Source organism: Scylla paramamosain, chromosome 21 (genome assembly GCF_035594125.1).
Source record: "Scylla paramamosain isolate STU-SP2022 chromosome 21, ASM3559412v1, whole genome shotgun sequence".
Taxonomy (NCBI): domain Eukaryota; kingdom Metazoa; phylum Arthropoda; class Malacostraca; order Decapoda; family Portunidae; genus Scylla; species Scylla paramamosain.
In genome coordinates, this window is record NC_087171.1 from 14,210,033 (window position 1) to 14,234,203 (window position 24,171).

Sequence of the window (24,171 nt, forward strand, 5' to 3'; positions counted from 1 at the left end):
GAATACGAGAAAAAAATATTAGAAAATAGGGAAATTAAAATAGAACATGATTCACCATCGTATACCGTGTACGCACTTGCACATTTATTTATTTATTTATTTATTTGTGAGTGTGTGGCATTGTATGCAGATGTTTGATATTTATTAAAATGAACATCGTCATATTATCTCCTTAATCCTTAATATTTATCTCCTTTATCTTTGAATTCACCAAAGCAAGTTGTCAGTACACGCGGCGATTCAGTACAATATGTATGTAACATTAAGTTGGTAACCCAATACATGAAGGAGAAAAAGGTGGACCTGTTAATTAATTCATCTTGACACCGACAAGTCGATTTGTCAATAGCCTACAGTAGACAAGTACAGGTTGACTGCATTTTTTTTCCTTTTTGTTTCATGTTTTTAATTAGTTAATTTGTTAATTTATTACGCATTTATTTTGTATAGGAGGTTTGTGGGAGTGTCACACGCTTGATATGGGATAGGTGTATTTAAAGCAATTCTAACCTACATCTTTCTATACCTCTGAAGGGTTCAGTCCTAAGCGAGGACACTCCTCATGGATAAATTAATCGCACCTTCATATTGATTCTTCGGTGTTTTCATGACGCTCTAAGAGGGAGGAGAGACAGCAGTCACCTGCGAACGCTATGCCCAGTCGCGATTAGTATTTTATTCTAACTCATTTTCAAGGCGGCCTGCCAGTCTTTTCATCGTAGTCGAACCCTCCCACAAGATGCAAAGTTTTCTACAGTATAAGTTAAAATGAACGATCCGGGAAGTTTCGGGTGAAAATAATTGTTCTGAAAGTGACATCTACAAAATCGAAATGCATATGACATAATAAACTATTAAAACATGCAAATTTAATCATCATATCTTTCTTTTCTTCTTTTATATCTCAACTTAACCCTTGTTCTCCTTCCCTCTTTGTTGTTGAGAGAGAGAGAGAGAGAGAGAGAGAGAGAGTTCTTTCCACAAGGTACTGAAGACAATGGCGGCACAGGTCGACCTTACAGGTCCCATACGCGTCTCGCATCGCCTGCCATTCTCCCCGTCACAATACTGAACCATCTTACATACCACTGTCACCAAACAAGCCTGGATTCACATATTTATTTCTCGTACCTTTCGTTTGAAGACGCGCAAACAAAACCTAGGAAAAGCAACACTGAATTCAATGCACCGTTTTGTAGCTGATGTACCGGAGAAAAGGGCACACCAACGTCCTTACCAAGGAACGTATAATAAGAGAATCTTTGGTTCATAACGGTTAACTCGGCTTACGCAGGCGTTCTGTCAAACCCGTGTACAAAACGACCTGCACAACAACAGTAGCAGCAGCAAGAATAACAACATTCCCTCCCTTCATAGAACAATCATTCCTGCATCCTCGCCCATGGTAGCAAGAAACACTAGCGCCCTCTACATTCCCTCAGTTGCGGCAAACTCCTGATCTCCGTACTTTCAGTGCCACGCTGCCTGAGCCTGCCTGTCTGCTACTTACATCTCGCCTGCCTCGCACATCATCTATTCTTATTTATTTTGTTTGCTTGAAATGGCTAGCAACACATAAATTTCAGTAACGTATTTTCTGTAAGCTAGGATATCACCCCTGTATTATTTTTCCTCGTAGTACAATCAAATCATAGGGCCGAGTATTATCATTAACCTTCTCATTCATTTCATTCCAAAGCGTTTCAAAATAAAGTATGTACTGGTGTCATAATTGACCAGTTGCAGCATCTCTCTCTCTCTCTCTCTCTCTCTCTCTCTCTCTCTCTCTCTCTCTCTCTCTCTCTCTCTCTCTCTCTCTCTCTCTCTCTCTCTCTCTCTCTCTCTCTCTCCTACATCTAGCAATCTCCTACTTGGATTGCTATGTTTTCATCTTGCACCTTCCATTATCACCACACTCATCTTGTTTCTTCTTCCTTGTTGCTCGTACACAGGCACGTAGCTTTGCAGCTCGGGACCACAGCCATACACAGCGTCGTTGTAATGTGCAACACATATCTGAATCAGCCTTATCTTAAAAGGATGTCTATGTAACGTATCATATCACCCTTGTAGTAGACTTAATTTTAGTGAGGGTATATATTTTTTTATTTAATTTTCCTTAAATTAAACTTTAACCTATCTTTAAATTTCTGTACTGTATGCACACACTTCTTCCCGGGATAATGCATTTCATTGATCTGTTTGGATAACTTATCCCCTCTTCTCGTATGTGAGTGTGTGTAGGTATGTCACTGAGTCTCCAACCACTGTCCTAATCATTAAATATGGTAGGACGACACAAAATTAAAAGATACAAACAAAAGAATTTCATTGATACGCAAAGACGTGTTCTATTACAAAGAATCGATATTTCTTTTGCTCTAATATATAAAATGTATCAACTGCCAAATGAACAAATTTTGTCCATATCCGAGACACATTTACTATGTAACTCATTACCTTGTCAATTAATTAAGTCCCGCTTCTCCACTCTTGTCATTCCATAAACGTCTGTTTGATCTTTGCACAGTCTTCCACCCTTGCTGTTCCTACACGTATCCCTAACACAGATGTTGCATATTCGGGATCGAGTTTCCAGCTGCATTGGTGTCTTTAGTATTTTAACAAGTACTTGTAAAGATTATTGAAATTTTCAATAGTACTTTCACTATTATAATGATAATTTATTTATGAATCTCCTTCATGAGAAAAAGGAAAAAAAAAATATATATGATAAACTAGAATTGCCATTTCTGTGACATTTGAAAACAGTCCAAACTCTTTCAAAGTACGTCCAGGCTTATGACTTGAACGCAACGACCCCCAGATAGGATTATATAGCACAATTAACAAAACCATGGATATAATCTCACATATTGCTTGTATTTATTGTGTGTGTGTGTGTGTGTGTGTTTGTGTGTTTGTGTGTGTGTGTGTCGGACAGGTTTCTGTTTGGCTGGCAACCGATAACAACAGAATTCTCCCAGCATGGCAAGATTAGTGACACTTGATTCCTTCCTGTCTCATGAGACCTGTCACTGGAGAGGAAGAAACCGTCCTCCCCCCCTTTCGTAATTCTTCCATCTTCACTTTTCGGCCTCCTCTTTTCCTTCTTTGTCCCTCTTTCTTTATCCCCCTCTTATCTTTTATTCCTTTCACTGTACCTCGCTACTGTGTGTGAATGGATCACACGGGCCTCATGACATACACTACATGCACTGGTTATGTATATGTAGTTCCGAAAAAGCATTGATAAGATTACTCATAAGAGGTTACTTTGGTGAATATATATATATATATATATATATATATATATATATATATATATATATATATATATATATATATATATATATATATATATATATATATATATATATATATATATATATATATATATATATATATATATATATATATATATATATATATATATATATATATATATATATATATATATATATATATATATATATATGAACTCAGTGAAAAGACCAAAACCTGGATGGAATTTTTTTCCGAAAGTAAGGTAATGAGAATAAAGATGCAGATGAAATATCAGAATGGAGAGGGGGCACGGTAGAGAAGGGAAAGAAGAAAATTCGGATACATAAGAGGACATGGAAAAAAAAAAGAAAAGGAGGGAAAGGAAAGGGCAATACTTGAATAACATAAAAGAAAGCTTCCCCAAGATATATGTAGAACGCTGGAGTGAACTAATGAGGAAACAATATGAAAAGAAGGATGCAGGAAAGACTAGATAAAATGCAAATATGGGGACAGGACGGTACAAGTACCTCGGGTCCTGTAAAATACAAATAGGTAAATGTAACTAATTTACCCCTTCATTACAAAGCTTACACGCACAGGAGGCAAAATTGCTAGTCTTCCACTCCTGTCAGAAAGGAAAGGTCACAACTCCTTGACTTGTATTGCTTGGTAAACAGGGAATAAAAGTGAGAAAGGAAACAGACAAACTTAGGTGCTTCAAAATGACAAGCATAGTGTTCGCGGGATGAGAACAATTCCTGAAATTGTAGTAGGGTGAAAATATCGGCAACGTACTTTCTGTAATGTTCTTCCTGAGAGACTGATGAATTCAAGATCAAATTGGTATGTGGGAGAATCATTATATCGTAGGAACATTGGGGAAACAGTATCCTTTGTATTCACATACCACTAGGAAGGCAGATGTTCCTTAAAGCTCCAATATTCTCTCTCTCTCTCTCTCTCTCTCTCTCTCTCTCTCTCTCTCTCTCTCTCTTTCTTTAGGTGATATTACACGTGTAAAAAGAGAAAGGAGTAAGAGCCGGATGACGACGACCTTCTTGTGTAGGTTATGTACTAGGAAGGGTTAAGGTCACCCGGATACTTCCGTCAGTGAGTGAAATATATGTGGCACTGTTGTTGTTGTTAGTGATGGTGGTGGCGTTGCTGTTGTTGTTTTCAGTGGTGGTAATGGTGGTGGTGGTGGTGGTGTTGATGATGACGTTGTTGTTGTTAGTGGTGGTGACATTTTTTTGTTGTTTATAAATATTTTCAAATGTGAAAAGAAAATAGGTGCAGCTGGTTTGTTCATACGATACTGGATTCCTTCTTGGTCATGCGAATGTCATGAATGCAATCTTAATGATAGATCATAGGACATACGAAAATACGTTTATTTCTTTTCTCCTTTTAATTATCATTGGCTCTGGTGGTATCAAAAGGTTATTATCATTCGTTAACTTGGATTATATAAAAAAAAAAAAATGAAAAAAATAACATTAATGAAAGAAGTTGCATCCATATACACTGTACTACTTGTGTGTATGTGTATGTGTGTTGGTAAACAGGGAATAAAAGTGAAAAAGGAAACAGAGAAACTTAGGTGCTTTTAAATGACAAGCATAGTGTTCGCAGGATGAGAACAATACCTGAAATTGTAGTAGGGTGAAAATATTGGCAATGTACTTTCTGTAATGTTCTTCCTGAGAGAGTAATGAATTCAAGATCAAATTTGAATGTGGGAGAATCATTATATCTAATGAACATTGGAAGTTGCTTCCATATACCCTGTACTACTCTGTGTGTATGTGTGTGTGTGTGTGCAGGCTCCTTTGAAGGTTTCAGTGCAGTACGATACTTCTCACAGTTGTTTGTTACTTGTAACTTGCGTCACGTGACGCCTGTTATCGCGGTGTAAAGGACAGCCCTGCTGTGTTATACAGGAAATCCGGATGTGGAAAGAAGCTAAGACACTGTGGGTGAACTGGGATAAAGCGGTAGCTGCCGTAAAGATGCCAACTCATGTTACCTTCATAGTGTAACTTATATTTCGCAAGGTGTTGGGTGTAAACCCTGACTTATCAAATTTATTTTTTATTGCAAGGTCGTGTAGCTTTCTGCATCATTCAAATAACCCGCTTTTCAGCCGAAGAACGAATCTTGTGCGCATTCATTGCGCAGAGTAAAGTAGCAACGACTTACGTATAAATATTTAGACACTTGTCATGGGGATATTCTTTTAATTTGTTAGATTTAAAAACAAGCTAAGATTTCCACTTGTTTATAATATCTTCTGCATCAAGTGTTTGTGCGTTTTCATTGTATCAGTTTTCATTCACCTTTGTAAATAATTTAATAGAAAATGCATCATTATTCGCCTTGTGTAATATGTCACATAAAAATATGCATTGCACCAAATAATAAATCGATACAAAATACAGCTGTATTACTGGCGTCATCAATGTTTTGACTTGACAGTGAAATTCAAGGGCATATTTCCTTATTTGGTCGATACAAAAGAAACAGAGAACATCATACAAAATATATTTCCATTTACAGGGAAGACTGAGATATATAAAACCACCCACGCCGTCAGAGAGTGTATGTGGCAACACCGTGCAGTGAAGGAGTGAGTGGCGGCAACAGTGTACAGTGGCAAGGGTGATGGGAGGGCGCGAGGCGTCCACCACCTCATAGTGTTTATTTGGCAAGGAAATAACAACTGTGCATACGCAAGCATTATACTGGAAAAAGAGGTCCACGCACCACATTAGTTCTAGCCAGGCAAGTACCCATGGCGGCACGGTGTGACCGTGTGAGGGCCGGGAGGACTGATGTATTAATGGCACACCTAACCAAGCAGGAGAGCCGAGGTGTGAGACTCTAGTACTAATACCTGGGAGCTTTGGTGCACCACCACACCTGCGGGATTATACTCAAATTCCCCTAAACGCCCTTAGTATAGGGGCAAGGAGGGTGTAGGTGGCGATGGGCGGGGCGGGGCGGGGTTTCCAGCTGCCTTCCCTTCCCCACCCTCGCCCTTCCTTCCCCTCAAGGCTGACTCAACCCTCTTCGGCCTGCCTGTGTATCTTGTCACTGGGAATGTAAGGATGATTTATTTGGGGACATTTTATCCTCTCTGTGTTTGGCACCCGAGCCTGTTCCTTCTGCTAAGATCAGGAAACTACTGCTAACAGGGAAAAAAAGTTTAAATTAACTATTATACTGCTTTAGCCACTCTTACCATTTTGGACATTTCCTAGAAAATACTTCTCGGATGAGGTGTAGATATTGAAACCCAGTGTGATAATTAAAGGCTGTTGAACTAGAAATTTCAACAAGTGATATATTTATTTATCTTTTTTCTCTTTAACATGACAAAAAAATATTTGACTAGATCTTAGTTTGGGATTAAACATGAAGCTTTCCCATGACAGACACAAGTAATATTCTCAGTATTTTGTAATAGTTTTTTTTTTTCTATTTTCAACTGATTCTAGCAATCTTTTCTTGTGTAAAGATTTTGTTCCAGAGGTAAACTTGTTTCCCCATCACAAGTCTGGACTCTAGAGGACACTGGTAGAAAATTTGATGTTTGGGTTGGAGAAATGTGGCCATGACTAATTTTGTTTGGAAAAAGACTACCATAGTCATTCAAATCACAATAAATCAAACAAACAACAATAAATAAATAATTACTTCTGACCTAACCTAACATTGCCTTACTGGTGAGATGTTGGTAGCTATCTGATTCACTACTTGAATCATCACTGGCAGGGTTAAAGAGCTGTTTTTAGCAGCTGGTATGCTAGTGTTAGTTTGTATTTGATGGTGCAACAGTGTTAGCAATGATCTGGCTACTTGTAAGTCATGGTTGATAAACTAAGTTGAATGTTTGATTGAACATTTCACTAGTGACTTTAGTTGTTGCCAATATTTGGCTATGACTACAGTCACGCAAACTAAATTGATCTGTGCTGTATACCTCTCACCTAACTCTGACTATAAAAAGTTCTTTGATTACTTAAATTCCAAAGTGGAGCACATCTTGACTCTTACCTTTTGCAGAGATCTCCATTCTTGGAGATTTCAATGTTCACCACCAGCTTTGGCTTTCCTTTCCCTTCACTGACCATCCTGGTGAACTAGTCTTTAACTTTGCCATCTTCTATGACCTAGAGCAATTGGTGCAACACCCTACTCATGTTCTTGACCATCTTGATCTGCTTATCCTGTTACCCTGTCCTCTCTGTTGGGTTCCTCTGATTACAACCTCACATCTGTATCTCATCCTCTCACTTCAATCCCTCCTCAGGATAGCCCAAAGCAGATGTGCCTCTGGCATTTTGTTTCTGGTAATTGGGGGACATGAGGAGGTATTCTGATTGTCCTTGGAATGACTACTGCTTCTGTGTCAGAGACCCATCTCTGTGTGCTGACCAAATGACAGAGGTGATAGTATCTGGCATGGAGGCATACATTTCTTACTCTTTCTCTTGCCCTATACCTTCCAGACCTTGGTTTAACACCCTGTTCTTGCACAATATATGATAGAGAGGTGGTCCACATCACTTGAATCTCATGCACTTACATTTCTGCCCATAATCATGCCAAGTCTGTTCTCCAACTAGCCAAAAACTCCTTCATTAACAGGAAATGTCAAAATTTTTCAAGATCAAACACCCCTCATGACTTTTGACACCTAGCCAAAATCTCCAGTAACTTTACTTCTTCTTCATCTTTCCCTCCTTTATTTCAATCTGATGGCACCACTGCCATCTCATCCATCTCTAAAGTTGAACTCTTCACTCAAACCTTTGCGAAAACTCCACCTCGGTCCCTTGGATGATTCAAGGCTTGTTCCTCCCTTTCCTCCACCCTCCAATTACTTAATGCTAACCATTAAGATCCTTCACAATGATGTTTTCCATGCCCTTGCTAGCCTTGACCCTTGGAAGGCTTATGGACCTGATGGGGTACTTCCTATTGTTCTCTGAAACTGTACCTCTACTTGCACCATGACTAGTCCAACTCTTCCAACTTTGTCTATCAGCATCTACCCTTCCTTCTTGCTGGAAGTTTGCTTACATTCAATCTGTTCCTGAAAAGGGTGGCCACCTTAATCTCTCAAACTACTGTTCTGTTGCTTTGATTTCCTGTCTCTAAAGTTTTTGAATCTTTCCTCAACAGGAACACTCTTAAACATTTATCACTTCACAATTTTCTATCTGATTGCCAGTATGGGTTCCATCATATCTGCTCTACTGATGATCTATTGGCTTTCCATATTGAGTCTTGATCATGCTTTTTTAAGGATTTTCATGAAACCTTCACTTTTGCCTTGGACATATCAAAAGCTTTTAATGGAGTTTGACACAAAGCTTTTGACTTCCAAACTACCCTCCTACAAATTCTATCCTTCTCTTTGTAACTTAATCTCAAGTTTCCTTTCTGACCATTCTGTTCCTGCTGCGGTAGACGGTCACTTTTCTTCTTCAAAGTCTATTAACATTGGTGTTCCTTGGGGTTCTGTCCTGTCACTTATGCTCTTCCTGTTATTCATCATTGATTTTAACCAAATTACTACTATCCACTCCAATACTGGTAACAAAATCATGCAAATTCAAATATATCTCCGTATCTGTGATTCTCAGTCACTTACGAGTATATGTTGCTTGCCAGTGTTTATTTTCCAGTGTTAAGTTTTCATACTTACTCTCATTGGTTATTCCTCACATGAAGTTACTGGTGTCAGTAGGTGAGCCATCAAGGCATAACTGAGTTATGTTGACCCTGAAACAGAAAGTATGTAAATATCTAGGATTTAGTTCTGGCCCTTAGAGTCCTTATAATTTGAAAATTAGGTAGGTAGGTTACACCAGACCCAGGCAATTTTGGCATTTTTGTTTTCCTTTCAAATTGTGGAAGATACTCTTATTAGACTTAAAATAAGCATGGGAGTACTCATTATAGCCATTTAAATGTCTCCCCCCCACATTCCTATACCCCCTGTTGCTGTCTTCAGGATGGGTGGCAAGAGAATATCAAGCATGTGGGAATTTTTACTTCCATGATCACATTGTTTCACATGGCATGTAGAACATGAATGCAATGGTACGCCTTAGCACTAGAAACATTTGTGAATGTTTGTAAAACAGAGAATGACAAAGCATTCAGCACAATATTAACACACTCATGCATGAGTCTTTGGCTCTGATACTCATCAGACTCCAAGACCATATGCAGTATATGGCCTCAGGAATACTGATGATTTGCCCAGAAGGGAGATCTTGAGATTGAGGGAGATTGGAAATTATGTGTTAAACATTCCTGGAAGTGACATTATTTAATCGTACCCCTCCATACCTGCCACAGACAGCCTGTATGGTCACCAACTAGTGGTTTTGTGTCTGACATAAAAGGATACTACATATCCACGTTTGAAGCCAGTTCAACAGTCATAAGAGGGAAAACAAGGACAACAATAGCTGACAATACTATGTGTTACAAACATATCTGATGATAAGCTATCATTACTAGTGCTATAAGGGTTAATAGGCTTGTCTACTTTTGTCACATTTTATACTTGCAATGGTGATCATTCTTTCATCAGAAAAGGTTGGTCATCCAGGATATGACAACATATAAAAAACTGATGAGCATACATGGGTGAGGGATTGTGAAGGACTGTCACAATATGTATGTACAGTATGCCACATGTGACACTGAACAGTGTATATCAGCCTTATGTACAGCCTCTGTTCAAAACATAACAATTGGCATCTGCCACAGGCATGATTAAATATAATCCTGTTCATATTTTTTACATAATTTTCCTTTAGTCATGAATTTGTTCAATAATTTTATTCCCCCAAATGATAATTGTTCAGTAATATATATTCCCCCAAATCCCCATTCCATATATTTTCATGTTTGTCATAAAAACAGGCTAAGGTGGCACATTTGTATTTGGAGGGAAATTTGTGTTCAGGACAAAAAATATATATATTCAAGTGTCATTCATATTTGGAATAGTTCATGTTAAAAGTTTGCATGTGTGTGTGTGTGTGTGTGTGTGTGTGTGTGTGTGTGTGTGTGTGTGTGTGTGTGTGTGTGTGTGTAAATATTTATACTTTATGTGAAGCTTAAACTTTGAATGTTTTGGTAAGGAATTTTTTTTCTTTCAGTGTGTTTTTGTGAAAATGAGTCTACAGTATTCAGCATTGAATTGTTGAGAAAATATAACTACTCTACAGGTTATTTCAGGTAGTGTATATGTATCCTCATACTTTTACTTTATTATGGTGATCTATCCATTTGAAAATTTAAATTGGGTCCAGAGTTTACAAGAAATAATTTAGTTTTATCAACATTACTGTGTTGAGCTGTTTTTGTACAGGAGTTAAGGTTAGTGCCTTGTATCTCTCTCAACTATTTCAGGTATCTTTGTGATTGTCTTCCAAGACAGTGACAACTCACTTTAATTTTCCTTTTCAGTCCAACATTAGGAATCCTTTAATGTGTTGTTGATTTGCTTTTTGGAAACTTAAAGGTTTAATGAATGAATGGAGACAAACATTTAGCATGATCTCGGATGAGTGATTCCAGTGAAGAGGCTTAGCAGTCTTGTTTATTTAGTTTCCATGTGTCACTTATGACTTTCTATCCAGATAGCTGTGGAGTCCTTTTGTGGACATGGGCCTCATCAGAATAAATAAGTTTTACCACACTTGTGCATCCTAGATCAGAGGGAGCTGTGGTAATATATTTGTGGTACCTACTGACTAGTCTTTGGTATAAAATCATGTTCTGAGCTGGGTTTGTTGTAAAAACAGCATTGTTCGCTGTTGAAACAATTATCCTGTTTTCTCTTGACTTTCTAGTCATTACTGCCAGCTGCTGCTTCATTTTCCCTAACAAAGTTGAATATAAAGCTTAAGATGGTGAATGAATAACTTACATACATATTTGGGAAAATATTTCCAGTAGTATGTGATACATTCTGTGGTGTTCCATGGTGGTATATTGTTACTTAAATTTGTTTGGAAGGCTGAGTTTCTGGTATGTGCCACAGGATGAAAATGTATTTATCGTGTTGCAGTTATTGGATTTTATCTTTACTATTAAAAGGTATCTTATTCCAGATATATCACCATGGAGGCAGGTGCAAAACATGACTTCAATGCTACTGCTGAGGATGAACTCAGCTTTAGAAAAGGGCAGATTTTAAAGGTATGGCATCATTGCATTTTCTATTTTATTTTATTTATTTATTTATTTATTTTATTTTATTTTATTTTATTTTATTTTATTTTTTCTCAGATAAGTAGGTTCTTTTGTCAGATTTACTGTGTAGAATATTTCTTCCAAAGCTCATTGCAGTTATGGAAGATGTAAAAAGCTAATTTAAACTTTTTCCAAGGTGCTGAATATGGAAGATGACATGAACTGGTATAGAGCAGAACTAGATGGCAGAGATGGACTCATCCCTAGCAACTATATTGAAATGAGAAGTCATGAGTAAGTACTTCTTCAGTGTTTGTTTGTGAATGTGTTATCTTGTTTAGGTATGCAGAATTTGAGTCAAATTCATGTTATCTAGTCATAGTATGTACTTTTATAATTTTTATGATAGGTGCATTAGTTTATTTGGCAGACCCCTCACTCCAGTTACTTTTGGTTGAAGTAGAATAAGAAAGCTGTTTTATTTGTTCAGATGGAGGTAAAAATAGTGTGGCATTAATAACTGAATAACTAGGCATTCTGCTTTCTAGGAAGAAATGCTGATGGAAACTTCTGCATATAAAGGCAGGTTTACACAGGGCAGTTCATGGCTGGTTTTAGCTGGGAATGTGTAGCCAGGAGTGGCTGAATTGCCACCTAGCAATGGGTGGCAATTTTCCAGTATCAAATGAAAACCGATATTAACATAAAATTGAAAATAGAAGGGATAGTGCCAGAAACAATTTTAGTAATAACCATTGACTGTATTATTATATACAATTAAGTAAATATATAAATTTACTTATTAAAATGTTGGGAAATAGATGCGGAATTGGTTTCTTTATATTGTCATCTGAAGAAGTCCATGTTCAGTTGTGTACTTTACTATAGTGCATATCATGAGCAGTAGTATGGAAATTGTGTGGACCTGTTCATTTGAAAGTTATTTATTGGAATATGTAAAGGAGAATAGGTATCTGTGGGATCCTAAAGAACCCAATTATACAAAAAAACAGATTCAGCATAAAGACTTACATCTTGCAAGGGTTTTTTGTATTTGTATTCCTTCTTGCTAACCAGGAACAAGTCCACAATTGTTACTTCTTTTGCTTTTTCTTCAAGTACATTAAAATCATAGCTACAGCAGCCAGCTCATTGGAGGAGGACTCCATCTTGATTGTTTGTGTTTTGATGCAGCAGGCCAGCAGCTGCTCTTGACTGTGTGGATGCCTTTGGCTGAAACCTGCCAGCAGTTCTGGATGGCTGGAACTAGCTGGAAGGAAAAATTGCCCTGTGTAAAGCTGAGGGACATGTTTGAGCTTACATGCTTTATTTTTCAACATTACCTTTATCATCATTAGCATCATTACCTGAAAACACACAGATCTGTTATATATGCTTTATTATTTTCATCATCTTATATGCCACATGTATTTCTAAGTTAATTTAAGTAGTTGAAATATGGTATATGAGAAATGCCATAGATCTTAAATCTTTATTTTTCATTCCATACCCATGTCACTTACATAATTGTCTGTGCAATTTTTCCATAATATAGTACCTCTTGCCCTGATAATAATTAAGTGTTTGAACAATTTATCCATAATGTAGTATCTCCTGCCCTGGTTTATTACCTCCATCCTTAGCTGCACACAGGTTATTTTCAGATTCTTTTTCAAATTTATAGAATTCAGCACTCAAAGTCTTTGTAGGGATCTCAGAATCAGCCACTTATCTGGTCTTGATGATCACCTTGCTATGACATTTATCTTCAGTATTTGTCTTCTGTGTTATATTTACATGTGTAAGTGCATATTTATGATGTTACACCTGTGTATTGACTTCTGCAAGTGATAGTGTTACCAGCATAGAGTATTAAATGTTACTTTTCAAGTATGTGTTTCAATAGTATTGGGGGATTATTTTTCTTATTTTAATTTAATTTCTCTCTACCCAATGGGGTTTCTTCCAAGGATCAGTATATAGCATAAAAGATGACTTGAAATTATTTGTTATTCTATTTTGATTTTGATATTTTTTACTTTCTTCAACAGGTGGTATTATGGAAGGATAACAAGAGCTGATGCAGAAAAACTCTTACATAATAAGCATGAAGGAGCGTTTCTTATAAGAGTCAGTGAAAGTTCTCCAGGAGATTTTTCTCTTTCAGTCAAGTAAGTTTAGTTTGAATGTAAAACCTTACACTGATTAACACACACACACACACACACACACACACACACACACACACACACACATGCAGACTAGTAGTATGGGGTTAAGATGTTTGCTTAGTGCCCAAGGCAGCCCATAGTTGTGCTGACCTTGATTTTTTTTTTTAAGCAAGACACAAAAATATCACCGTATATCTATGCAAGTAATCACGTCCCTCAATTTAAGGTAAATTTCTTGGTGATTGGTGCCTGCTTTTTGTACCAAGGATTTTTTTCACCATAATATTTTATAACAGTGCAGCTTAATATCAGTGGAAGCAGATATAATTAATAGCCTCATTTATACACTGGGCATGCTGTTAATGTGATCAGGTAAGTGGGTAGACTCCACATAAACAAAGACTTTATATGAGGTGTCTAGAATCACAGCATCGCAAGTTACTGGTACCAGGCACCTCACAGTCCTCACCAAAGCTTGTTCTGTCTTGTCATGATAGCTTTATTTTTGTATAATTTCAGCAATATGGCAATTCTCTTTATACTAAGGGTATAGATGACTGGTTCTTGCTGCTATTAGACTCCCCCAGATGGAGTGGCAGGATCATAGAAATGTAAGTCACATAGGTTGCTACCAGCCAATCACAATAGTGCAAATCTGACACCCACACAGCCAGCCACTGGTGGATCAGAAAGTGGGACTCTTGTACCTTCTAGACTGCATTTACTAAGTGAAAGAGGGAATACTGCTTGCTGTCATCCAATCAGGGAGTAGCTTGCAGGAAGCATTGGTAACAGTGTTGCTAACCATCACAAGTTTAATGGATGCAGCCTTTGTGCAACATGTGCTGCATTTGTGGCCTTTTCCATATTTTATGAGTGTTCTATGCACCATAAGTGTTACTGAGCACACAATAGTGTCTTCTGCTGATGAGAGAGAGAGAAAGAGAAGCCTTGCCCCTCCATTGTTATGAAAAGAAAGCGTAATGTGAGTAAGTGGAAAGTACACAGAACAGTATTTGGATGACATAGGGAAGGAATATGTTGGTCATAACACTGGAAAAAACCTGCATGCACAAAGAATTTTACCCCCTTGTGATAATGAATGCTTTGACAAGATTCCTTGAGAAGTGATTGATAAGATTTGTAAGACTTTTGAGTGCTGAGATCAAGGAAAACAGTACTCCTCATAGTAACCTCTTCTCCATTGTTTTCCATCATTAGTGTACTGGCTAGTGTGTCATGAAAGTTTATCAGTGATGTTATTCTAAAATGCTGATACCTTTGAACATATTGCAGTTAACATAATCATACTGCTGTTGCACCTATGCAGGTGTACAGGTGCTGAATGTAATGAAACTTACTGCAAAAACAAAAAGACACTAAAATACTTTTCATAGTTATGTGTTGACACATCAGAAACTTTAGACAGTGGTTTATCATTTTTTTTTTTTTAAAGGGGTGCTTACAATGGTGTGATTCTAGATGCCTCATACAGGGTGTCTTTGTGATATTGTTAATGGGGACTGAGGATCTTGAAAATTTCTTGAAAGTGTAGATTTGGCCATCTTTACAATATTCTTCTAGTCATGAGTGTGGTCAGTTAAGGTACCAGAGCTATATTGGCTCCCTGATATAAAAGATACTGCCTAGACACTGTTCAGGCAACTCTAGTAGCACAGTTTAAATATGTTTTTGCAATCTCAGAGAGCAGCTTGAAAAAGAAACTCTCTTGCAAAAACTGATTTTCTTTATTTTTATTTTCTTTCTTTCTTTATTTATTTATTTCTTTATTTATTATGTTTTATTTATGTATCTATTATTTTTTTTTAAGTGGTGCTGAGATGCCAGAACAAATCATGGATTTGTATCCTCCTTATGTTAATTCAGGAGCAGTCTTGATACAGCATGAGGATGGCTTGGTTTTTGGATCTTTCTTGCTCAGACACCAAACTACTACTTGACACCATGCCCCTGCTTGGAAGGAAAAAAAAAAAAAAAAAAAATTGCAATGGAAAGTGATGGATAGTAGGCAGTACTTAAGTCTTTTACCAAGAGCAGTATGTGGCAGTTATGTTACAGAATAAAAAATTGTAACAAATTAGGATATAAGAAGATATATAAATTATGTTGTCTTTCTTATCACAGACTCACAACCCCAGTGCAATCCACAGCATACTTCTCAAAGTGGGTAGGTATGCTTAAATTTTGACTCTTGTAGTCATTGAAATGCCCCACAAAACTGGTTACTGCTTATTGAGAGGTATAGCAGTTTTGCCAGTTTCACACCACTTTAAATCCATAATTCACAAGTTCCATGCCAAATCCAAACTGTTCTCATTACAAACGTTTACGTCTATTTTGTTCTGAGTTCTCCATTGTCACCTGCACTCTTTCAATACTGGTGAGCTCCTGTCTCACATGCACACACACACACACACACACACACACACACACACACACACACACACACACACACACACACACACACACACACACACACAATAATAGATAATTGAATAGGTAAGAGGGTTAATGATTTTTAAACCCTAATACCTAAGGTGGTTCAAAAACCCAATTTACATAGTCTACTTATTCAAGCATTTTTACAGAAGTGTTCTTTTACTTTAAGATTTGTAAAGATCTGATGACAATTTTGTATTCAGGACTCTGTTATGTATCATAAAAGATTTTTCAAGTGATTTGTATTCAGAAAGATATTTAATCTGCTGAATAATTCAAATTGAGCTGTCTTGTCTAATGTTGATAGTTGTAAACTTGCATTCCTTGTACTGAATTGCTGAATCTGCTGGAAAAAAAAATTGTACCTTGGTAAAAAGAGAAGGAATCATATTCTTTAAAGTCAAATGCTGAGCTGCAGAGGCTTTAAAATCCTTCCCACCAGGCGAGTCAGGTGATGGTCTGAGCAACACCCTGTAAACATTGTACAGCACAGATAATTGGAAGTTTTTGTTGATGATGACCTACTTAAATAAACCAAGACTTAAGATAATTGCAGGAAAGATGAATGGCATAAGTGACTGGCCTAATGTACTCAAGTGATAGAAAAGATAGAGATGTCAGTTATTTGTAGAATTATATTTACTACTTAATTATTGAAAAAAATGGTATTTTATCCTGATGGCCCTGTGATCTGAATTTTAACTTGAGTGAGTGCAATGGCATTCTTTGGAGAAATCTATGGTGGGTGTGGATTGAAGCAGTCATGATGTTGGGTTTGCTTTTGTTCTGGGACATCTAGATGCCACTAAGTACAATTGGTACTATAAATCCATGTTGTCTGGGCTTGCTTTGGTCACAATTACTCCACCTCATTTTCCAGCAAAAGATGCTTAGAAAAATGGAAAATAATTTCTTTTGGTATATTCAGATTCCAGCCTTTTTTTTTTTATTAATTTTAGTTTTTACCTTTTTTTTTCTTTTGAATTGAACCTTACCTTATTTTTTTATTTTATTTTATTTTTTTTTTGTTTGATTTTAACACTATTAGTATTTTTATGCATTTTATAACCTGGTGCCAAGAGAAAACTCATTGGAAAGGTTGAAAAGGTAGAGAGGATTGGACAAGGTGAAGTTTGAGTTATAAAGATGGAAGAGAATAAAGATGGAAGAGGGATGTGGTTATGTTATATAATTATGTTACAAGCAGCAATTGATCATGAACAAATATAATAGTTTTGTACATACCCTACCAAGTAGAAAAGAATGCGTGCAAAGTATCTAAAAATATAAAGAAACACAATAAGAGTAAATTAAACATTTGGTCTATTAGAAGGACCAGATTCGCTGTGTTTTCTAACCTATGTAGATTTACATCTCACCTGTATATTTGTATGCTCTTACTTTGCCATTGTATGTATTTATTTATTAATTCATTCAATTTTCATTTTCCCCAAGATGTGGTGATGGTGTTCAACACTTTAAGGTCCTAAGAGATGCACAAGGAAAGTTTTTCCTGTGGGTTGTAAAATTCAACTCCTTAAACGAATTGGTCGAATACCATCGATCTGCCTCTGTGTCCCGCTCACATGACATCAAGCTCAAAGACATGACTCCGGAAGAGGTACGTACAGTTGTAGTTTTATGCTGCTTGATACATTCTGAAACACTTATTTAGTATGGCCCCTTTTCTACACTTTGCGTATTTGGACTGTCCTTGACAAAAAAATCTCATCTGGAAGTTTCACTTCTCTTACTAAAATAGCATCCATGAAGTTGGGTGTTCTCTCACCTCCATTAATATTTTTCCCCCTCCTAGCTTTTAACTCTTCACGGACCATATCCCATCCATCCATGTTTGGAGTACTGTTCCTTTATATGGGTAGATTCATTTCATACTGCCCACCTAAACACGGAGTCAAGCTTTTCACTTCATGAATTCTCATCTTTGTCTTGGTTCTCTCACTTAGTGCTGCATTGTTGCATATCTTACTGTCTTCTATCATTATTTCTTTGGCTACTGCTCTTCTGAACTTGCTAATGGCATGTGTCTCCTCACCCCTGCAGGCTTGCTGCATGAGATCTACTTCCTCTCATCCCTATTCTTTTCACCTTCCCTTATGCAAGAGGAGTTAACTAGTTCCTTCACTCTTTCAAACTTTTTCAATGGTCTTCCTGTTTGTTTTTCTTCCTTATGAGCTGAAATGATTCAAAAGATGAATTTCAAATCACCTCGGTCCTTTCTTCTTCTTTTCCTTCTATTTATTTTATGGAACAGCATCATGAGGAGAATTTCTTAGCAGTTTCTTTTGCCTTTGGCTAGTCTCCTTGATATATAGAAAATGTATAATGCTGATTTAGTGTGATCTTTATATCAGCTGAATCAAAGGAACCTCCACAGTTAATGTCAACACATTAAGAAAGAAATCCTTCCTTTTTTCCTGAAGTTAAATGTGGTACATAAAAATAAAATTACTTCAAATCTTGGCCCTCAGTATTTCCTGCTCTGTACTATGCTTGGTATGCCACAAAGATATCTTCTAGTTTTCTTCAGAAAATTGCAAAACAATTCACAGCATGACTGTCTTAGGTCTCAAAACAACTAAAATTTAACTTAAAATTTTTCACCAAACATGGCTTGTATTGAATTGGCATTGCACAGTTTTGATTTAGTTGTCAGTTCTGCTGTATGAATTATATAATAAGTGTAAGGGCTGGCAGAAATTTTCATTTGACTGACTATTCCTTTTCATTTCAGTTTTTAGTGCAGGCACTGTATGACTTCACTCCACAAGAACATGGAGAATTAGAATTCAAGCGAGGCGATGTGATCACCGTAACAGACCGATCAGACCAACACTGGTGGACTGGTGAAATGGGAAATCGGAGGGGTCTTTTTCCTGCTACTTATGTTGCACCTTATCATACATAGGTAAATGCCCCCTTCATCTCCTAACTCTTAAATTTTATCTTCAGCCTTTTTCAATCGTGTGTCCCTTGTTCATTAAGGATGTTCTACCTAGTTTGGTCAGATTATTCTAGACTGTATCTAGAGAGACTGAATGGGATTTCAAAAGAACAAGCTCTCATGGTCAGGGAACCCACTGCTCGAGTAGCAAGAGACTGATAAAGGTGATAGATGGCAAGCCACTAGTAGTACATTCATGGTACTCTTTCCTGTGGCATTCATCTCAGTATTTCCTGAGATAATTTTGAAGTGGTTCTCTTACTGTTAAGTAAAGCCAACCATATGTTTTGTTACATTATTGGTGCCATTTCGTACTTTTCATTCACAGCAGTTTTTTACCAAGAGATATTCTTCAAAAAGTGTCTTATTCTTGCCACAAGCTCACAATTCAATGCAGACATTGTAATTGTCTTTGGGTTGGAGTAAGAGAGTATGTGTTGCAGTTTGCATTGTATACCTATGAAACCTCAACTGTTTTTTTTTAATTCACAAACTTTTCACTTCTTTTACTATTAACATAACCTGAAATATTAAGTTGAAATATTGGAAAGAAATGCATATATGTTTGTTAACCTGTTTAGCCCTAGAAATTATGGTTAAGCAGAGAAGGCTATCATTACCTGAATCTAAGAATCAAAGTAATCAAAGTGAATTTTCTTATTGATTTTGCACAATGTGTTCTTGAATTCAGGTGAAGTTGGTCCTCCTTTTAGTGAAAAATTAACAATGAATTTGAATTCCTCCAAACTGTGGCAATCACAATTTTTATACTGATGAATTCTGATGAGTACAGTATATAGAATGCAAATATGTGTATATGTACAGATGAAACTCCCAAACAATTGGTTTCTTACTGGATGTGAGTTGAAATGGTGGAGTGCAAGAGTAACTCAGCAGGGGAGGTAGAGGTTGTGAGGCTTTTATTACTTCCTTTCCTCTATTTTTAATACTTAGCTAAATAAATTACTTTAAACCAAATGCTTATTGTTGATAACACAAATCTGTTTCATGTTGATAAAGTAGTTGTATAATTTGAAGTATGAAATTTGTATTACTTAACTACATACATTTGGTGAAGTAGATTTCTGCTGAAGCCATTCTTCCACATTTAAGTAAATGACACGAGGCTATTTTGCTTAGAGATTTTGGGGGCAGTGTTTCAAAGTATGCTCAGCAGTAAGTTGATATGAAAATGCAATTCAGAAAACACTTGTTTGGCACTGGATTTTTTTTTTTTTTTTTTTTCTCTCTCCAAGTGATATCTGCTCTGTATGGTTCAGACCTTGATGACACTAGAAAGTATTAAAAGAATTACTCCTAGTAATATCTGCTGTGCATGGTTTAGACGTGCCCCATAGCTCAAAGCACCCAACGTAAATAGTGTTTGTTCCTAGTACGTTCTTTCAATGTGTGGATTGTTTAGCCTATGTTTAGTAATGCTGAATAATGTACTATGTTTTTGTTGCATTGAAAGATATTTTAATTTTTGCATAAAAGTTTAAGATAAATATATAATTTATCTTGGGTGCATAAATTTAACCCAGGTGTTCAAACTATTTTTTGTGACATATATATATATTGAAAATTACAGTAACCATTTTACATAATAACTATCCATGAAACACTTGGAAGAATAAGAAAATAAACATATATGTGACTGAAGACCTTTGATAATTTATTAATAGATTTTATAATGGACATGCATATGATATCAGGTCTGTGAAACTGTACTTGTAATGATTATTTTCCTAAATTTTAAATGCACCACTGGTACTGAAATTTTAATTTTTAAAGAAATCCTTATTCCTAATGAAATTTCAGTTTCCATATTTCCTTTAGAAATTTTGTGTACCACAATATAGGAAAATTTACTGTTAAGTATATTATAATGAACTTTCTTCCTAACCATGAACTGATAATCCAGGTTGTTATCAAATATAGATATCCCAGAAATGGATCAGAAAGTAAATACAAACAGTGCTTGTTATTCATGTAGCAAACTTAATTTTCCCATGTAAAATCCAGTAACTGCAGTCCAGGATCCTCTTTCACTGATAGAAACCTGCAAAGTAAGAGGAAGTACCATATGAAAATGAATGGTAAGGCTGTTGTAATATATATATATATATATATATATATATATATATATATATATATATATATATATATATATATATATATATATATATATATATAAGCCTAATAAGTGTGTCACTACAAAGTAATGTGGTGCCACACAGATATGCTGAAGGAAGATGTAGGACTAGGAAGGATAACAAACTCATTCATAGACATGCCACAAATTCAGACAGCTGAATGAAGAGAAGCACTGGCATAAATATAGAACTAACATAAAATTGCAACTCAGAAGGGTTGAAAGCTTACTGTTGCATCAGTTTATGAAAGTAGGTGAGTGTGGGAATGATGAATAGGATGATAAACATGTAAGAGTACATTTTTTTCTTTTCATCTTTTTAATATATATATATATATATATATATATATATATATATATATATATATATATATATATATATATATATATATATATATATATATATATTTTTTTTTTTTTTTTTTTTTTAAGGATAGGTATGTAGAATGTCTACATTGGTAACTTTAGAGGGCACTGATGATCAAATGACTGGCTCAACAGGTGGTACAGAAACTATAATTGCTCTTCAGTTTGCATGTGAAGAGTTTACTAAAGATTATTAAAATCGTACGATTGTTATAAAATTCGCTCAAGTATGACCTAAATACTGGTCAACGTATACAAAATATTTTGCTTGGTTCTATAGATTATCTTGGAAACTTTTAAATTGACCGTTTGGTCTTGGTTGCATGGAAAATCCAAAGTTGTAGAAACAAGTGTGAAAACCAGACTAAGTGCAGACAAAAATCAAGGTAAGGAAGACAGGTGGTAAATATTCCCCATGTATTTGATATATTGACTAGATACATGGGGTACTGTAATGTATTAATTATTCTGGAGAAATCACGTAATCTTATTAATTATGTGTGTGAAATGGATTCTAAACACTGTAGTAGGCGAGAATAGTCTCGCAGTTCATTGACATTGACATTGTTTTCTTGAACACATGATTATTTACTGACTCCCAGCATGGTTTCATAAAGGATAAATTCTGCCAGACAAATCTTGCTCTCCCTAAATCCAGGATGGTAACTGAGATAACAGATTATGATGTAATAAATCTTTAATTTCAACAAGGCTTTCGGTAGTTTCTCCTCTCCCAAAGATTAATAAGCAATAAAAACATTATAATGATACCATAAAGGGAACGAGTGGAGTCAGGCTGACTGATGCCAGAAATAAGTGATAGTGGCCCCCGCTTTCCGGCTTAGAAGATATAGTAAAGTTGTTGGGCTTACGCGAGCTGTGCATCGGCATTCATTTCCTCCCGTTGGTCTTTGAGCCTGTGGTGGATGATATTACTAACTTCAGATACATGGACCACCGTGACATCCGGGGTTCCAGTTTAGCTTCCATGGGTTTTCCCAGGTAACTATTTATCGACCTACCCACTGGAAGAGGAACAACTGATGAGCTGCGTGGTGACCACCTGAATCCCGTATTCAAAGGACCTGAGGAGTGTTAGCAGCGCTGGCTACCTACACGCATACAAGCTAATGCACCGAGGAGACCGAAGGTAGCAGAGCTAACAGTGAACTTGAATTTATTAATAAAAGTGTAACTAATATAAATGACGTAGTTTCAAGATTATGCTTGGTCTTAGATCGCACTTATCATGGCAGCCTGGTCTTATAATGAAACGGACATTGAAAGGCAAGAGTCATTGCAAAGAAGGATGTATGGGACTGAAAATCTTATCAGGATAAATCAAAATATCTCTAAGCTACAATACATTTCCTAGAAGGGTTTCGCGCGAGTGCTTGATGATATAATAGAAGTAGGTTAGTGACTAAAAAAAATATAACAATACTGTACATTCACAATCAAGGGGCAAGTTAGAGCTCATAATTGCATCATAATTAAAAGGGAATGGACAAAAACTGATTTACAAATAGAGCTGCACATGAATGGAACGAATTTGCAAAAATATATAGGAAGTGTACACTCGTTTTTATTATTATTTATTTTTTTACTGCGATTTTTTTTTTTTTTTTTTTTTGTTATCTCCAGGAGTTCCCAACGCTGGAATTTTACTACTTCCTGCCTTACACCCAAAAAAATATAAAAAATAGATAACGATAGTAAAAAAAAAAAAAAGCACTGACTTAAAACGTTTAACAAATCTTAAAAAGAAACAAATTCTAACTTTTAAATCTCCGTCCATTTTAGCAGATTGTTAAGACAAAGGGGTGTCTTAAAATATGCCATTTAGATATCTGTTATGTCCGTTCTCTTACAACAGTACGTGGCTCCTAAATTACTTTACATGACGTTCCTGTTTTTCTTTCTTTCTTTCTTTCTTTTTTCTTTTTTTTTTTTTTTTTTGCTTCTAATTACAGCATATCATCATGCCACTCTCTCTTATCGGTTACATCCCCACGAGAAGGAAATCTTGAAAGGGTTATGAGAGAGAGAGAGAGAGAGAGAGAGAGAGAGAGAGAGAGAGAGAGAGAGAGAGAGAGAGAGAGAGAGAGAGAATGTGCTTGACACACGCAAGAATCCTATCCTACCATTGAAAAAAAAAAAAAAATCAGGTTGAGTGGACGATTATTCAGTATGTATTCTTTTGACAGGGCTAGAAGGGAGTCATGTCTGTGGGTAGCTAAATGATTCACCAATTTAACTTGTTTTTTGATAGGTATCAAGAATGCAAGAAGAATGAAGAAGTACAACATTGTTAAGACTGGTGAAAATTAGTCTCGTGCATTTGAGAGCAACTAGAGTTCCTATCCTTGGCATAGGGACTTACAGGAAGCTTAGATGCCGATTTCATATATTGCCCCTGCTGTTATAGGTTTTGTTAATAGGCACTTAAAAAACACAGCTAGATGGCTATCTGTATGGCATTTTGATGTTCAAATACTGAGTATGAAATTTTATAGATGATACACCGCAGACGCAACTGATGACTTCATCAAAACTCGTAA

General features: G+C 36.2%; 1 protein-coding gene and 1 long non-coding RNA gene across 4 annotated transcripts; one reads left to right on the plus strand and one right to left on the minus strand.

Annotated features, from left to right (window-relative positions):
• Positions 1 to 5,879: 5,879 nt before the first annotated feature.
• Positions 5,880 to 20,904, plus strand: LOC135111071 (growth factor receptor-bound protein 2). Of its 3 annotated transcripts, none has more exons than XM_064023994.1 (7): positions 5,880 to 6,051; positions 10,455 to 10,533; positions 11,412 to 11,499; positions 11,690 to 11,787; positions 13,545 to 13,664; positions 17,580 to 17,745; positions 18,880 to 20,904. In XM_064023994.1, exons 3-7 carry the CDS (start codon positions 11,422 to 11,424, stop codon positions 19,051 to 19,053), a joined length of 636 nt encoding a protein of 211 aa, XP_063880064.1. In that variant the 5' UTR covers positions 5,880 to 6,051; positions 10,455 to 10,533; positions 11,412 to 11,421; the 3' UTR covers positions 19,054 to 20,904. The 3 variants fall into 3 exon arrangements, with proteins under 3 accessions (XP_063880064.1, XP_063880066.1, XP_063880065.1); XM_064023995.1 differs by lacking the exon at positions 5,880 to 6,051 and adding an exon at positions 6,151 to 6,371; XM_064023996.1 differs by lacking the exon at positions 10,455 to 10,533.
• On the minus strand, positions 20,172 to 22,756 carry LOC135111072 (uncharacterized). The gene is made up of 2 exons (XR_010273547.1): positions 22,483 to 22,756; positions 20,172 to 21,151 (listed from the first exon to the last, which is right to left on the minus strand). It is a non-coding gene; the product is annotated as an uncharacterized LOC135111072 (long non-coding RNA).
• Between the last annotated feature and the right edge of the window lie 1,415 nt (positions 22,757 to 24,171).

What these genes read in the sequence shown, in the direction of transcription:
- LOC135111071 (XM_064023994.1), top strand. Translation starts at nt 11,422, where the DNA reads ATGGAGGCAGGTGCAAAACATGACTTCAATGCTACTGCTGAGGATGAA. An exon ending in GATTTTTCTCTTTCAGTCAA is followed by an intron (nt 13,665 to 17,579) that starts GTAAGTTTAGTT and finishes ATTTTCCCCAAG; the next exon opens with ATGTGGTGATGGTGTTCAAC. An exon ending in AAGACATGACTCCGGAAGAG is followed by an intron (nt 17,746 to 18,879) that starts GTACGTACAGTT and finishes TTTTCATTTCAG; the next exon opens with TTTTTAGTGCAGGCACTGTA.